The sequence below is a fragment of the Rhineura floridana genome, chromosome 7 (genome assembly GCF_030035675.1).
Source record: "Rhineura floridana isolate rRhiFlo1 chromosome 7, rRhiFlo1.hap2, whole genome shotgun sequence".
NCBI classification, from domain to species: domain Eukaryota; kingdom Metazoa; phylum Chordata; class Lepidosauria; order Squamata; family Rhineuridae; genus Rhineura; species Rhineura floridana.
The window spans coordinates 20,870,763-20,887,644 of record NC_084486.1 but is presented as its reverse complement, the minus strand read 5'-3'; the positions used below and the strand labels follow the sequence as shown (position 1 = coordinate 20,887,644).

General features: G+C 40.0%; 1 protein-coding gene across 9 annotated transcripts in view; it reads left to right on the top strand.

The window, feature by feature from the left end:
- The window catches only part of OGDHL (oxoglutarate dehydrogenase L), a 103,672-nt gene that overhangs the window by 65,280 nt on the left and 21,510 nt on the right, over positions 1-16,882 (top strand). For all 9 annotated transcript variants that reach the window (XM_061634996.1, XM_061634997.1, XM_061634999.1 and 6 more), the window contains 2 exons: positions 1,672-1,822; positions 4,578-4,705. In XM_061634996.1, the coding sequence (XP_061490980.1) occupies positions 1,672-1,822; positions 4,578-4,705 (279 nt within the window). The remainder of the gene's footprint in view (positions 1-1,671; positions 1,823-4,577; positions 4,706-16,882) is intronic.

The following is a 16,882-nucleotide window of genomic DNA, read 5'->3' as shown; positions in this document are numbered from 1 at the left end:
AGAAACAGAGATAAGCTGTTAATTTCGTGAATAACAGAGAAGAGCTATATCTCACCCAGAAGTTGTCCAAAGCCGATCAATCTGACAAATCTCCTTTTGCTGCAACAATTTAAACCAAGTAAAAAAAAATAATAGAAAGAAGGGTGCTTGCCTGTTAGTGCGTTCTCTCTTTGAAGAAAAGATAAACGTATCGCTTAAGCAGATAGAGCTTGTTAGAAAGTCCATCCGGCATTGTTGGCTGGACCTTATCTCATAAATTAATGAAATCCAGTCCTCCCAACAAAAACAGGCTTTGAGGTTGATCTCTACGTTTCTCCCTGCCCGGGAGAAATTTCATCAGTCAAAAAAAAAAATGTTCTGACTGATTTATATCTGAATAAGCTTCTTTTGAGGCGGGAGCCCGTCCCAAAAGCAGGCACAAGCGAAGTCACCCTTCCCGGAAGTCCCCCATACACAAGTTCCTAAAAGGAACATGGTAGAGTGAACTATGCTTGGTGCTCTCTGATTTTTATGAGGCAGTTGTTAGGATGATATGGATTTGATGTATCAGCACTACAATTTTGAAATGTTCTCATTCCAAAAATAAGTGAAAAATAGTTTGCCCAAATCATTCCGCCTTAATAAAATTGCCTAAACTCTGCAAAGTCTTATTCATGAAACAGACACAACAATGCAAAGCTTTTTATGCCTCACTGTTATCTTTTCAGCGCCAGGTCAAGACTGTCCTCTTCTCCCAGGCATTTTAGCATGTGTTTTTAAATTGTTTTATATGTTTAAATTGTGTTTTAAATTGTTTTTAAAAGATGTGTTTTAAATTTGTATATTTGTTTTTTAATGTTTATAGGTACTGTAAACTGCCCAGAGAGCTACAGCTATGGGGCGGTATATAAATACAATCAATCAATCAATCAATAAACTTGGGTTTAGCCATGAAATTTCATGAATTAGGCAAGGATTTTCTTCATGAATGAAGCTGAGAATGTGTTTAATTCATGAATTAGACAGGACTATTTTGACTATATTATAGGTGTAGCACCATTTTGCTAATTTCATGAATAACGCAGTCTCACTGATATATGCAAATCGAAGGGGTTTTGATCACTGAAAAGTGAAGCAAAAGGCAGAATGAGTTGTATATTGGAACTTGTTTATTTAAGGGAATGTAAGTTGTCCAAGCTTACAGTCTTACTCTAGTAACATTCTTAAAAGCAAATGTGTTTAATAATTTGAGGTGTAAACTAACTGATGGATATAAAAGAGATGTTTAGTTTTAGTGAGGCTCCATGTGAGATTACCAAACAGGAATGTGATGGTCAAAAGTTTACCTATGTACCAATGCAGGTGGAGAGAATAAAGAATGAGAAACTGAAATATAGCTAGAGTGTAACTGTGTGAAATATCATCAAAATGAGGGCAATGAACATGTGGTTGAATTGAATTGTTTGAATTGTGCGTGACTGGGTTGAGTGGCTAAACCGAAGCATTCAATAATAAAAGGAAGGATAGTCAAAAAGATGTCCAGGTGAAGGTACAATTTAGTTATCAGTGCAATCTCTTCTTAGCTCTTTTGGTTGTGTTTCCTTAGTGGTCTAACGTGCATTGGTATCCTGATTATTTTCTGTGAGTTGCAGCCAGTAATTCTTTTTTCTCCCTCTCCCTATTCCCATTTAGGGCTTTCTCGGATTTTGAAAGGTCGACTGGAAATGACAAAGAACAGAGTTGTTGACTGGGCCTTGGGGGAATACATGGCTTTTGGGTCTTTATTAAAAGAAGGTATCCATGTCCGGCTAAGTGGGCAGGATGTAGAAAGGGGCACTTTCAGGTTGGTTTATAATATGACTGCGGCTCATCTGGTTGAAAATGTCATTCAGATTATACTGTGAGTTGATGCTAATCTGAGGCTCTATTAAAATTATTAGCCTGTATGTGCACTTTTGGGGATGGATGTCTTGCTGTTTATTAAAATTAACATGTTAAATGTTATAGGGAAAAACATGTAATTGCATGAAGTAATTGAACATGAGCTTGAATTATAAATTAACTGCAAGAGGTGTTAAGAAGAACTAGTATGATGGTGGAAGGGAAGAGGTCAGACACAGATAGTTACATAAACAAAAAAAGTAGATGAATTTTGATACGTGCTTTCTATAGAAATGTAATTGTGGAAGCTGAGAATTTCTGCTTTTAAGTTGGAAAAAAAGTGGAGGAAAAGTACTCTAGTTCTTATGGCTTACTTGGAGCTTCAAGGGATGGGGGGGAGTTGATGCGCTCATGAAAACTGCCAAGAGAGAGTTCTACGTAACTCTCTCTTCGTTTCTCAACCTTTGGTGTTATGCTGGTTGCTTATCATCTTATAAATACCAACCTTCATGGGGAGAGTACTGTTGCTTAAGTATCCAGAACAACAGGCAAAAGCGGAAGATATTAGGAGGTTGGAGTAATCTTGAGGTTTGTTGAATTACAAAACATCTTTATAAAAAAAACCCTGGGGAGGACCCCCAAAATAGCCCAGTGAAGACTGAAGATGATTGGCAGCTACAGAATGCTGTTTGACTGTTGCAGTGGTGTGGGAGAGGGGGAATAAAATTGAGTGATTGGAATCCTGAACAGGGACACATCTCACTTTGTTGTTGTTGTTGTTGTTAGTTATAATAATAATAGATTTATATTCTGCCCTTCCTCCCACAGGAGCCCAGGGCACCATATAGCGATCATAATGAAAGCATCGTTAAATAGTAACTAAAATATTTAGTTCTATATAATAGCAAACCCATTCTCTTAACCTTAGATAGTAAAAACAGCACCATCCAAGCTCAATACTGGAGTTATCAGCAGGTTAAGGGAAGCCCCAAAGTTTGCAGACTTAGAAAAAAAGACTTTAGGGAAAAAACAGACAAGGGAATATTGAGCATACTCAATGGGTGTAGAACACTATGTTTATAGCATAAAACTAAGAGAGGGGAAATAGAATGGAATATCCTGGATTGTGGCATAGTTGGCTGGAACTGGATTCCATATACTGCAATAGATCCCATTTGTAGTAACTGAATCTTCATCTCTTTCAGCCTGCTCATACAGATTTTTGACTGAGAGCTGACCTATGCATTATTTGAATCAATGAACTGATAGACTGAGGGGGTAGAATTTTTGAACTGCAATGTAAGAGTACATATGTGGGATCACATATTTTAATGGTCACCCACAAAAAATGTCCCTGGATGTGGCAAACATCAGGGTGAATTCTAAACCCTTTGGTGTGGTTGATTACTAAATGCAGGTTTTGTTTTAATACTGGGGGAGCATTCAAAAATAGGACACCTTCCCTTGCATCCTGAAATTGTATGGTGTAGAATTCTACCATCTCAGCCCACTACCTTACACGGTATAATGTGTAGATCATCTGTTAGAGGGGCTTTATGAGGAGAAGGGTCAACAAAAATTGCTGTCTCAATTATCCTTCTGTAGTTGTGATTTAACCTTTGACACACTGCTGGCCCCTGGTTTTATGATATTAACTAGTTTCTGTTTAGAGTTGTGAACAGTTCTTGCTAAGATGGTTTAGAAGAACAGCGTTTCTGTCTGCAATTTGTTCAACTTCAGCAGGTATGCACCACAGAATAGCTATTATCAGTGTAATAGCCCTTCTTTCTTTAGTGGTTGTAGAGCTTGAACATATTGGTGTGTTTCACTCAGTTAGTCTTGCTCAGGGAGTTAATGGATTACAGTAATTACTTCAGTCATTTCTGTTTTGATAATGTTCCTTGGTGCACCATTCTAATGCTGATTAACGGAGCACTAGAGAGCTCTAAGCAGTAAGCGTGTGAAGGGTGGGCAGCAAGGACTGGAGAATACAACTCTTTTAAGTCTTGAACCTAAGATGTGCTCAGAGAGCTGCAAGCTGATGCACAATAGAAAATGCACATGACTCGAGGCATGAGTGATTTCACAGCTAATTGTAAGTTGAGGAAAAGCAGCCCTGTTGCGTAATGACTTCCACACTTCATATTTTATGGAGTGTAACTGCATGCCACTAAAAGCTTCATGCATTGCACAGCAACAATTGCAAAGTTATCTGTAGGGGCAGAGAGCAGGCATAAGTCTGTTGTCAGAACTAAATACTTGAGATGTTTTAGAACTTTAATTTTAAAAACAGCAAGAAAAAAATCCATTCCATAAGCATACTGGCAGAAATGGTTAATCCATGACGTTTTCTAGATGCAGTGAGTGGTATCCTCCATAGTGCATATTAATTTTTATAACTTTTAGCCATAACTTTAATATTTGCAAATATATGAAAAATAGCATGTGAGCTGGTGTAATGACAGAAGAGTGAGAGCTGTGAGCTGGGGAATCACTGATTCAAATCTGAGCTCAACCATGAACTCACTTGGTGGGCTTAGGCAAACCACCATCTCTCAGTTTTCCATCTGTGAATTAGGATTATACTGACCTACCATGCTGGATGACTGTTAACAATAATTATGAGGTGCTCTGAACCAATCAAAAAGTGTTCTGTATATGCCATTGTTTCTAAAATACCTTTCAAACAATTGTGGTGTTCTTAAAAATATTTGTAGTCATCGCCACCATGTGCTCCATGATCAAGATGTTGACAAGAGGACCTGTGTTCCTATGAATCACCTCTGGGAGCAGCAAGCCCCCTACACTGTATGCAATAGCTCACTTTCAGAATATGGGGTCTTGGGTAAGTTTGACCGTTTTTCTTGGGTTAATTGTGGACCTTGAAGATTACATAGAACTACTTGACTTTGCTGGTTAGGGTCAGCTGTGCTTTGAGTGTCTCTGAATCTATACACTGGACCTTTGTTTTTATTTTTTAAAACTCTGACCTTGCTTTTCAAATTAACAAGCATATGGACCATTTCACAGTAGACCTCTTTGGATCCTAGCTGAGTTGCTATGCAGAAAGAGAAATCTAGTTCCTTTAGCTGGAGAGGACTTTTCAGTGGATCGTTATTGGGATCTGAAAATAAAATGTAGCAAGTAGTCACTTAGCAGAGCATCATGATAATGGTAACAGCCATGAGGAAATATTTTTGTACATAGCATGCATATTTGGGGGTAACATACATAGTTCAGTAGTGAAGAATTGCTTAAAGGAATTGAAATAATCCAAAATCTTTGAAATCAATGTATTATCTTATATTTCGTTTGATATGTCAATATACATTAATGTTTCTACTGATATTGGACTCCACACAGATAAAAATGCTCCTAAAATTTTTCATTCACTTCAGCACTATTTTCTTTATTACCTGAGGTGGTTGTTATATTGATCAGGATGAGACCGAGGTTAAAATAGAGCTTCTTTATTTAATAATTCTTAAACAGTACAACATCTGAGCTTGTTCTGTGCTAGGCCTCACCCAGCACACACAACACTAACTCCAGTAACTAAATCAGTCTAGCTACCCCTAGGGTATGCAATAAAGAGAAAGTTAACTCTTTCTTTGCTGTGCATTTAACTTAAAGACACATTTCACCACAGTAGTGAAAATAATATAAAGGTTAAAGTCTTTGCATTCCTTCCGATTGGTAGTCATTTTTAATAGTAATCATGGATAGAAAATTTCTGTCTTTTGAGAATACTGCTTGGAAAGAGAAAGGATATGTGATTATTTATTTATTTAACAAAATGTATATAGTACTTGATTGTAATAAACCTCTAAGTGGTTTATAAAAATATTAAAATTATCATTAAAACAAGTAATCAAAACATTTAAAATATGATTAAAATTAGAGATTAAAATACATCAACATCTATGTGTCTGGATGGGCTTCTCAACAAAAATGTTTTAAGCAGGCCCTGAAAAGAGTACAGCGAAGGTGTCTGCCTAAAGTCAATAGGCAGGAATTTCCATAGTATACGTGTTGAAACGCTAAAAGATAGGTTTCTTAGTAGTGCGGAACAAGTATTGTGTAGCACCTATAACAGTGCCAGTTCCACAGACTGAAGCAGTTGGGTGGGTGCATATGGTGGTCCCAAGCTTTATATACCAATGGTAACACCTTGAATTTGGCCTAGCTACAAATTTGCAACCTGTGCAGATTTCTGAGCAGAGGAGTTATGTGCTGTCAGCAGCCATACTGGCAGCATCTGCACTAACTGCCATTTTCCGGATCAAGCACAAACGAAGTCCTACATAGAGTGCATTGCGGTAATCCATTGTTGAAGTCACCAATGCCTAAATTACTGTGGCTAAGCTCTCCAAGTCCAGGAATGGTCATAGCTGTTGTAACAGACACAGCTGGTAAAAGGCGCTTCTTGTCACTGAGGCTGTCTGAGCCTCTAGTGAGAAAACTGGATCCAGTAGCATCCCTAGACTGTCAAGATTTGTGGGGCCAATATGTTTAGCTTTCTGCTGCAGATAGACCAACAGCATCCTATCCAGGAATTCCTGCATCATGCTTTATAGTTGTTTTTTAACCTTTGTCCCATCTGCACACACAAGGTAACATAGCTAAGATAAAAGAGAGGGATTAAGCACTGGACTCGGAACTTCTGTTCACATAAATAAGCAAAATGATTCTCAGTCATTTTAGGGATTCCCATTCGTGTTTTGGATTGAAGCTAATTAAGTAAAAATGAATTGAATAGCCCTGCATGATGAAGCTCCAAATTGTTTTTCTGGAAGGTGCAGAAGCAGGGAGCTGGCACCTGTTCAGAGCTGCAAGTCAGTGCTGACTCACTATGGAATCACTAAGGAGCACCAAGTGTATAATAGTTCTATTAAAATGTTATTCTGGCTGGACTAATTTGCCACAGGGGTAAAATCACTATACTCTATAGTATAGAAGAGCATTTTGGGGGAAAGGAAGAGCATATGTTGGAGACAATGAAAATAATTCTATTGCTTACCTTGCATTCCCTCACTGTAAACTGACTGCATTGTTTATTTTGTAATTTTAATGACAGAGGTTCTATAAACAGTGCCATCCTTGTATTTTGCCACTCACCTGCTTGCCCATGCTGAATAACCGCTGCTCCTGCGCAGACATGTGTGGCAGGCTGCCCTTTTCTGCCACAGTAACGTCTGGGTAAAGTCACTGCAGCAGAGTTTAACATTAGTTTTCTTCCCCAGATTGAACATGGAAATTGCTCACAGTCAGTTTTCCTTCCATGATTACAAAGCATCTTCGAACCTAATAGCGGTCACTCCCTCATTGGTCTTCATTAAGAAGTGTAGGAGGGTCTGTTCAGTAAGCTGAATAAGACATTATAGCAAACTAAGTGGTATGTTGGCATTTGAAAATACTCAGGTTTTTTAAAAAATCCCGGCCTGAGAACCTTTGACTAATGAAAGGTCATATTGAATTAAGCTGCAGCTTGCTTTATGTTAATTGAAAGACTCTTGCTATTTTTGACAGTTGCACAACTTACTGTTGGGGAGGAAGTAGGGGAGATGGCATAACACAAAGTGCAAGCTGACACTACTTCTCAGCACCTCTGTTTGTTGGAGCGACACATGAAAACAAAGATGAGAGGGGAAGCACCAAGAATTAGACTGATCACTGTTTCCTCATCTAAAGATTCTGTTATCTGAAGATTCCAAGCATTTGCAGCATCATTGCTCTGCACATTCAGAGGTTTATTGCTCAAGAACACTTGTACGATGGGGTTCCTTAGCCTTTTAAATGCCAAATTATTTTAATAAAGTGGACCCATTAGTTACTTGAACCCAATATAATCCAGGAGTGACTTCCTTCTTTGTATGCCATCTCTTCCCTTCCATATACATGTACCACCGCCATATTGCTTTGTCCTTAATATCTTATTTAAAATATGTTTTTAGTGTTTTTGTTTGCCGCCCTGGGGTCCTTTTGGGAGGAGGGGTGAGATATAAATTTTTAAATAATTTATTAATTACCTGCCAGCTGTCTGGAGGCCAAACTAAAATATTTTTGTTTTAGATCTTTGTTTTGTGGAGTTCTGTCCCCTTTTTTGGAAATAATTTGGTAAAGGCCACTTGCTACAAGTGATTTACACACATGAAACTGTTTCCTAAAACCTTTCCTATAAATGAAACCATCAATACCTATTAGATATGCTCAAGGCCACATGTATAAATATTCCTGCATTATAAAATTATTTACAAGAATGTTTTGGGGGACCTGTCCCATAAGTGAAAATCGTAAGAGAGAAAGCAGCTGTTAGTCTTTTTAAGATATTGCCATGCAGAACTAGTGTACTGTTACATTAGAGCAGCAGTTAAAGAAAAGAATGAACGTATTGTTAGTTTGAAGAAGCAGTTTAGATGTGTAGGGCAACCTCCAAGACTAGAGTTTCAGCCAGAATATAAATATTGAATTATTTCATCCTATGCGTACTTCTGTAGGATCTTTGACTGAGATTAGTTTGATTTTCTATTTTTCTATTAAATATTAGATCTTTTCAGTGCCTATTGAAGACCTTCCTCTTTCAAAAAGCCTTTTGAGACCATATCCCAGTCTGCATCTGTGTTGGATTTGCTTTTTAATGTTTTTAAACCTTTAAAAAAAATGTTTTTAACCTTTTTTTAAAAAAAAATGTTCTGAAAACTTTAAAAAAAGTGTTTAAAGATGTTTTGTTTTAATGTATTTTAAACAAGTACGAGTAGCACTGTGACTAATGATGCATCTGGGTCAAAGCCAAAAGGAAGCCCAGAGGCTGATGCGCACAGATGCAAAAGGAGAGTCCAGAGTTGTACGACGCATACAATAGGAACATAGAATGTGAGAAGCATGAACCAGGGAAAGTTAGAAATTGTTAAGCAAGAAATGGAATGCATCAACATTACAATACTTGGTCTGAGCGAACTAAAATGGACGGGAATGGGACATTTTCAATCAGGCAACTACAAAATATTTTATGCAGGAAATGAGAACTTAAGAAAAAACGGGATTGCTTTAGTAGTGAGAAGTGATGTAGCAAAAGCAATTAGGAGCTACAACGCAATATCAATGAGATTAAACGGGAAACCTATTAACATAACCATCATCCAAGTCTATGCTCCAATGTCAAACACAGAAGAAGAAGAATTGGAGAGATTTTACGCAGAAGTACAGGAGGAAGTTGATCACACACCAAAACAAGATATGATGATAATCATGGGGGACTGGAATGCAAAAGTAGGGAACAGGGAAGAACTAGGAATTGTGGGGAAATGGGGCTTAAGAAACAGAAATGAAGCAGGAGAAAGACTTATTGAATTCTGTGAAGCCAATAATTTGTTTCTTGCAAACACATTTTTTGAGCAACCAAAAAGATGACTGTACACGTGGACATCACCAGATGGTCAATATAGGAATAAAATTGATTATATAATTAGCAACAAAAGATGGAGAAGTTCCATACTTTCTGCAAAAACAAGACCAGGAGCAGACTGTGGTACAGATCATGAACTGGTCGTATCGAAAATCAGAGTAAAGCTAAAGAAGAAGAACAAAGTGATCATAATGCCAAAATACAATTTAAATAACATCCCAGAAGAATATAAAGATCAAATAAGGAACAGATTTGATGCTTTAAACTTAGTTGTCAGAGAACCAGAAGAACTATGGAGTGAAGTCAGAGACATTATCAGGGAAGAATGCAAAAAGACAATACCTCTAGTTAAAAAGAGAAAAAGACCTCAATGGATGACTGACGAAACTCTTAAAATGGTGAAAGAGAGAAGGAAAGCAAAAGGAGATAGAAACACGGTCAGAACCCTAAATGCAACAATACAGTGACTAGTATGTAGAGACAAAGAAAACTATTACAATAATTATTGTATAGAAATAGAAGAGGACAACAGAAAGGGTAGAACAAGATTCCTATTCCAAAAGATTAGAGAAATGAAAGGGAAATATAAACCACGAGTAGGGATGTTGAATAATCAACAGGGGAACACACTGACTGACCAAGATGAAATAAAAGGAAGATGGAAGCAATACACTGAAAAACTCTATAAAAGAGATGCCAGGATGACAGATTCATTCACAGAGGAACCATATGAGGAAGAACCAGGAATTTTAGAACGCGAGGTAAAAGCTGCTCTTAAAATACTTGGAAGAAACAAATCACAAGGAACAGATGGCATACCAATTGAGTTGCTACAAGCTACTGAGACTGATTCTGTCCAAACTTTGACAAAACGTTGTCAAGAAATATGGAAAACTAAACAGTGGCCCACAGACTGGAAGCGTTCAATATATATCCCAATTCCAAAGAAAGGGGATCCCAGGGAATGCAGTAATTATCAAACTATTGCCTTAATATCCCATGCAAGTTAAGTAATGCTTAAGATTCTACAACAAAGGCTCTTACCATATACGGAGCGAGAAATGCCAGACATCCAAGCTGGGTTTAGAAAGGGAAGAGGCACCAGAGATCATATCGCAAATGTACGTTGGATAATGGAACGGAGCAAGAAATTTCAGAAGAAAATCACCCTGTGCTTTATAGATTACAGCAAAGCCTTTGACTGTGTAGATCATGAAAAACTATGGAATGCCTTAAAAGCAATGGGGGTGCTACAGCATTTGATTGTCCTGATGCGCAACCTATACTCTGGACAAGAGGCTACTGTAAGGACAGAATATGGAGAAACTGATTGGTTCCCCATGGGAAAGGGTGTGAGACAGGGGTGTATTTTATCACCCTATTTGTTTAATCTGTACGCAGAACGTATCATACGAAAAGCAGGATTGAACCAAGATGAAGGAGGTGTGAAAATTGGAGGGAGAAGTATCAATAATTTAAGATATGCAGACGATATTATACTATTAACAGAAACCAGTAATGATTTGAAACGAATGCTGATGAAAGTTAAAGAGGAAAGCACAAAAGCAGGACTACAGCTGAACATCAAGAAGACTAAAGTAATAACAAGATTTATGTAACTTTAAAGTTGACAATGAGGACATTGAACGTCAAGGATTATCAATACCTTGGCACAGTCATTAACCAAAATGGAGACAATAGTCAAGAAATCAGAAGAAGGCTAGGACTGGGGAGGGCAGCTGTGAGAGAACTAGAAAAGGTCCTCAAATGCAAAGATGTATCACTGAACACCAAAGTCAGGATCATTCAGACCATGGTATTCCCAATTTCTATGTAAGTTGGACAGTGAAAAAAGTGTATAAGAGAAACGTCAACTCATTTGAAATGTGGTGTTGGAGGAGAGCTTTGCGGATACCATGGACTGAGAAAAAGTCAAATAATTGGGTGTTAGAACAAATTAAATGAGAACTGTCACTGGAAGCTATAATGATGAAACTGAGGTTATCATATTTTGGACACATAATGAGAAGACCTAATTCACTAGAAAAGACAATAATGCTGGGAAAAACAGAAGGGAGTAGAAAAAGAGGAAGGCCTAACAAGAGATGGAAGCCACAGACCTGAATTTATAAGATCTGAACAGGGTGGTTCTTGAGAGATGCTCTTGGAGGTCACTGATTCATAGGGTCACCATAAGTCATAATCAACTTGAAGGCACATCACAACAACATGAAAGTCTGTTTTTATGACGTTTTAAAGTGTTTTTAGTGCTTTTATTTGCCGCCCTGGGCTCCTGCTGGGAAGAAGGGCAAGGATATAAATAATATAATAAATAAATAAATTGACAAAGGCAAATTCCATTCTTGTAGTACAGCATATGTGTGAATAAGCCTTCAACAAATGAGCCGTCTTGTGTGTTTTCTCGACCATGTCACCCAATCAGTAGAAATAGTCTTGAATGCCTGTTTAAAAATAGAATTTTTAGAATTGGACTCAAAGCTATCTAGGAAAGCCTTTTTAGCTTCTCTTTTTATTACCCAAGATTTTCACTGTTTCGGCAAATGATGGAAACAGCATGACAATTATTTTTTTTATAAATTTGTCTTGTTGGAAATGAGTATGTGTGAAAGAGTATGAATCTCTGTCAGAGAGCCGGTAGTGGAGATATTTTGAATGAAAGGTAAAAAGATTGGGCTTTGTAACTTTTTGGCAGAGAGACACATAGAACATATGCTGGAGTTTACAGATGGGATCTTCATGGAGTTCAGCACCACAGAAACCAAGCAGTTCACTGTAGTATTTTCATCAAGATCTGGCTTAATGTCTTGAATAAAATTAACATCAAGATAGCATATAAAAATTCACATCCTCTGCAAATGCAGTCTGTACATTCATGTATGGACATTATAAGTGCCACATACCTGCTGTTCCTGCATATATTCAGACTATTCAGCATATTTGCCAGACATCTGGAATTTATTTATTATTTATTTAAAATATTTCTGTCCCGCTCTTCTACCTCACAGTGAGACACTCAGGGTGGCTCACAATGCAATTATACACAGTAAATAAAATATACACACAAAATAAAATAGATAAAATACTTAAAATACAGTTAATTCAAGGGGAGTGATATCAAAAGGGGACCAAAGAGGTAAAACTAGAAAGGGGGGGGGGATAAAATCAGTTTCAGCCTATACCTTCGATCACTTACAAAGGCTCTTGAGAGCAAGATGGTTTTCAGAAGTCTCTGAAACACCATCAAGGAGGGGGCAGAGTGGACTTCTTGGGGTAGGGTATTCCAAAGCCTGGGGGCCACAGCTGAAAGGCCCTCTCCCGTATGTCTGCCAGTCTAATATCTTTCATTCCAGGTACGCAGAAGAGACCAGAGCCAGATGATCTTAAATCAAAGGCAGGTACACATGGGCATAAGCAGTTTAAATGTTAAAGAGCATGGGAGACAGGATGGAACCCTGTGGGACTCCGTAGGCCACCAGCTAGTGGATTGAGCAGTAGTCTTCCACCACCACCTTCTGGGACCTGTCTACCAGGTAGAACCAGAGCCACCTTAAAATGGTGCCTCCCAATCCCATCTCAGCTAGATGGTCCAGGAAGTTACCATGGTCGATGGTATCAGAAGGCGCTGAGAGGTCCAGCAGCACTAACAGGCATGCACTAACAGGGATGCACTCCCCCTCTCTGATGCCTTGATACAGATCATCAAGCAGGGTGAACCAAGTCAGTCTCTGTCCTGTAACCAGGCCTGAAACTTTATTGAAAAGGGTCTAGATAATCTAATTCATCCAGGAGAAGTTGGAGCTGAGCCGCTGCTACCTTCTCAAACACCTTGCCCAAAAAGGGGAGATTAGAGACTGGGCAGAAGTTATTAAGATCCACAGGGTCTACCAAAGGCTTCTTTAACAAAGGTCTTATTACAACCTCCTTCAACAATGTTGACATAAAACCTTCTCTTAGGGAAGTATTAATTAAATATGCCAACCAGCCAGCCACTCCCACTCTGGCAGATTTGATTAGGGTCAAGAGAGCAAGTAATGGCCCTCATTTCTCCAAGAGTCCTGTCCACATACTCAGGTTTTACACACTGAAAAGTATCCATAGAAAAATAACCAGAAGAAGCCTTGGGAACATCTGGCACAACTGTAGTTAATGAGCAATCCAGGTCAGTCTGGATGTGAGCAATTTTATCCACAAAGTGTCTCACAGACGAGGACTCAGGAGCCATTGTAGGGCTAGAGCCCAAAAGACCCCAGACCACCCAGAAAAGCATTGCTGGATGATACTGAGCTGATGGGATGGTGGCAGAGAAGTCAGCTTTCTTCTCTGCCATAACCATCACAACCACCACATGATAAGCTTGAAAATGAGCTGTAGCCTGTGTTTGGTCGCACTCCGATTGATTTTTTTCCTCTATCACTGCTCTAGCCATTGTCCCTGCCATTTCATTAGGCCCAAGGTTTGAGCAAACCAAGGTGCATTATGAGCCCTGCCCAGTGGGAGAGGGTGCTTTGGAGTGATAGTGTCCACTGCCCAGGTCACCTCTATATTCCAGAGATTAGCCAGGGCTTCAGCAGTATCGGCAACCATGGTGGGAATATCCCCCAGAACATTCAGGAAACCATTGGATCCATAAGTCAGTGGGTGCAGACTATCTTAATTGGCCCTGTGCCCTCAGACCACCTTCCTGCCCTGAACCTGAACCAGATCAAGTGTGTATCCTGACACTCTTGATTCTAAAGTATTTATTTTGTTTCTTTTGGAGCCTCTGCTGACGAACATCTAACACGGGGCTGGGGAAACCTCCAGTCTGAGGGCTGCATGCACCCCCGCTTATTTACTTTCATCTGGCCCAGTCATCTTCAGGGACTCCTGAATTCTGAGGTGGTGGGTAAAGCAGTTCCTCAAGGCCAAGGCCAGTGTAAAATGGAAGAGTGGTGCTTAGGCAGAAGTGACTGGCTGAAGATGGCAGCTCTAGACAAGACTCAGGGGAAACAAAATGATCTGGGGAGCAGAGGAGGAGAAGGCTTAGAAGCCACTGCTCTTGTGGAAGTGAAAGAATGGACCCTGGGCCATGTGGCCGACATTTTGTAGAGCTGGCAGTGTTAGGCAGTGGCACACTCGTCCCATTACCTCCTATGTAACACTGTGACAACCACCAAGTTCTGCTTTCTCCACCTACCTTGAGGTTCAGGCTGTGGTGAGTTGTTACTTCCTTCTTTTTTCATGTTGACTCTGTTTTGCCACCTCAGTCAGCTGCGAAGACACAAAAGAAGAAAGGAAGGTTAGCAAAGGTCCCTTTATGTTAGTAACAATCAAACGATTCTGGTTTTGTCCTGTAAGGATCATATCTGTAATTAAAACATATCCAAATCCCATTTGAATGTGATATAATTACTTCTGGGTAAATGTGCGTAGAGTGCATAAGTGCTTGGATGAGGTTTGCCATTTAGCATAGACTGCTAAATGGTAATCCTAATTTAGTTTACTTGAAACTAAATCCTAATTTAAAATGGGGCAACAACTTGCCTGACAGAGCCGCATGACTAACAGCACCTGTTCTATTAAAGTTGGGAATCATTTTAATTTTTAAAGCCCCAGCACTATCTTCCTCAGTATTACCTTTCTGTCTATTTATTAAACAGCCACAAGAGTGGCTGTATACTATAGTCAGAATGGATTTTTTGCATTCCACAATGTTAAATTGAAAATGTCCCCCATGCCATTTTGATCCTTCCCATAAGCTCATTTCAAAACAAAACCTTACAAAACTTATAGTCCTGAACTCAAACGCTTGCTTAACAACCCTCTAAATTTTCATGGCAATACACAAAACAGTCAGAGATAATCGAGAGTTCAAAGTGTAAAAAGAGAGGAAAAAAACCCAGACCCCTTTTGGACTTTTTTTCTGTCAGAGTTCTCATAATCTGTTGAAATTCATTCAAACTCAGCCATGTTCACAGAGTACCTGTAATCCTATTACTGACCTTGCCCCATACGCTGACCTTCATCTTCTGCAGTTTAAAAGTTTTTAAAATGTTTGGCTGATTTTTAATTAATTTAAGAAATTTTCCTACACAAGTAGTGGATTGGACTGTGAAAGACCAATCCAAATTGTGTTTGCATTTTGACAGATTTGTGGGGCAGTACAGTATCTCAGAGAGGAGGTCAGGTCTCTTGTTCGCTTGGTGCATTCACTATAGCTGCCCAATTTCCCTGCTTTTTAAAGTTTGATAGAAATATCTGTTGGCTATAGGTACATTCTTAAACCTCAAGGTTTTTTGCCTACTAGTGGGCCAAGGAGGTAATCAATGCCTCTTTGAGAGAGGGAGTGGTCCCTGACTGCCTAAAAGCGGCGGTGGTGAGACCGCTCCTGAAAAAAACCCTCCTTGGACCCAGATAACTTGAACAATTATAGACCTGTGGCGAATGTTCCGTTCCTGGGCAAGGTTCTGGAACGGGTGGTGGCCGGCCAGCTCCAGGGTCTCTTGGATGACACTGATTATCTTGATCCGTTTCAATCCGGTTTTAGGCCTGGGTTTGGTACCGAAACAGCCTTGGTCTGTATGATGACCTTTGTCGGGAGAGGGACAGGGGGAGTGTGACCCTGTTGATTCTCCTTGATCTCTCAGCTGCTTTTGATACCATCGACCATGGTATCCTTCTGGGAAGGCTCACGGAGTTGGGAGTTGGGGGTATGGCTTGGCAGTGGCTCCGCTCCTATTTGGTGGGTCGTCAACAGAAGGTAGTGCTTGGGGAACACTGCTCGACACCCTGGACTCTCCATTGTGGAGTCCCGCAGGGATCGGTACTGTCCCCCATGCTTTTCAACATCTACATGAAGCCGCTGGGTGCGGTCATCAGGAGTTTGGGGCTGCGTTGTCATCAGTACGCTGATGACACGCAGCTCTATTTCTCCTTTTCATCCTCCTCAGGTGAGGCTGTTAACGTACTAAACCGTTGCCTGGCCGCGATAATGGATTGGATGGGAGCTAACAGACTGAAGCTTAATCCAGACAAGACCGAGACGCTGTTAGTGAGTGCCTTCTCTGCCCAGATGGTGGATGTTCACCCTGTTCTGGATGGGGTTACACTCCCCTTGAAAGAACAGGTTCGTAGCTTGGGAGTTCTCCTTGACTCTTCCCTGTCTCTTGAGGCTCAGGTAGCCTCAGTGGCACGGAATGCTTTTTACCATCTTCGATTGGTAGCCCAGCTACGTCCCTATCTGGACAGTGACGACCTCGCCTCAGTCGTTCATGCTCTGGTAACTTCTAGATTGGACTACTGCAATGCGCTCTACGTTGGGCTGCCCTTGAAGATAGTTCGGAAACTACAGTTAGTCCAGAATGCAGCGGCCAGATTGTTGACGCGGACCAGAAGGTCCGCTCATATAACACCTGTTCTGGCCCATCTGCACTGGCTTCCTATTTGTTTCCGGGCTAAATTCAAAGTGTTGGTTTTGACCTATAAAGCCTTACATGGCATGGGACCGCAATACCTGGTGGAGCGCCTCTCCCAATATGAAACTGCCCGTACACTGCGCTCAACATCTAAGGCCCTCCTCCGAGTTCCATCTCATCGAGAAGCTCGGAGGGTGGTGAC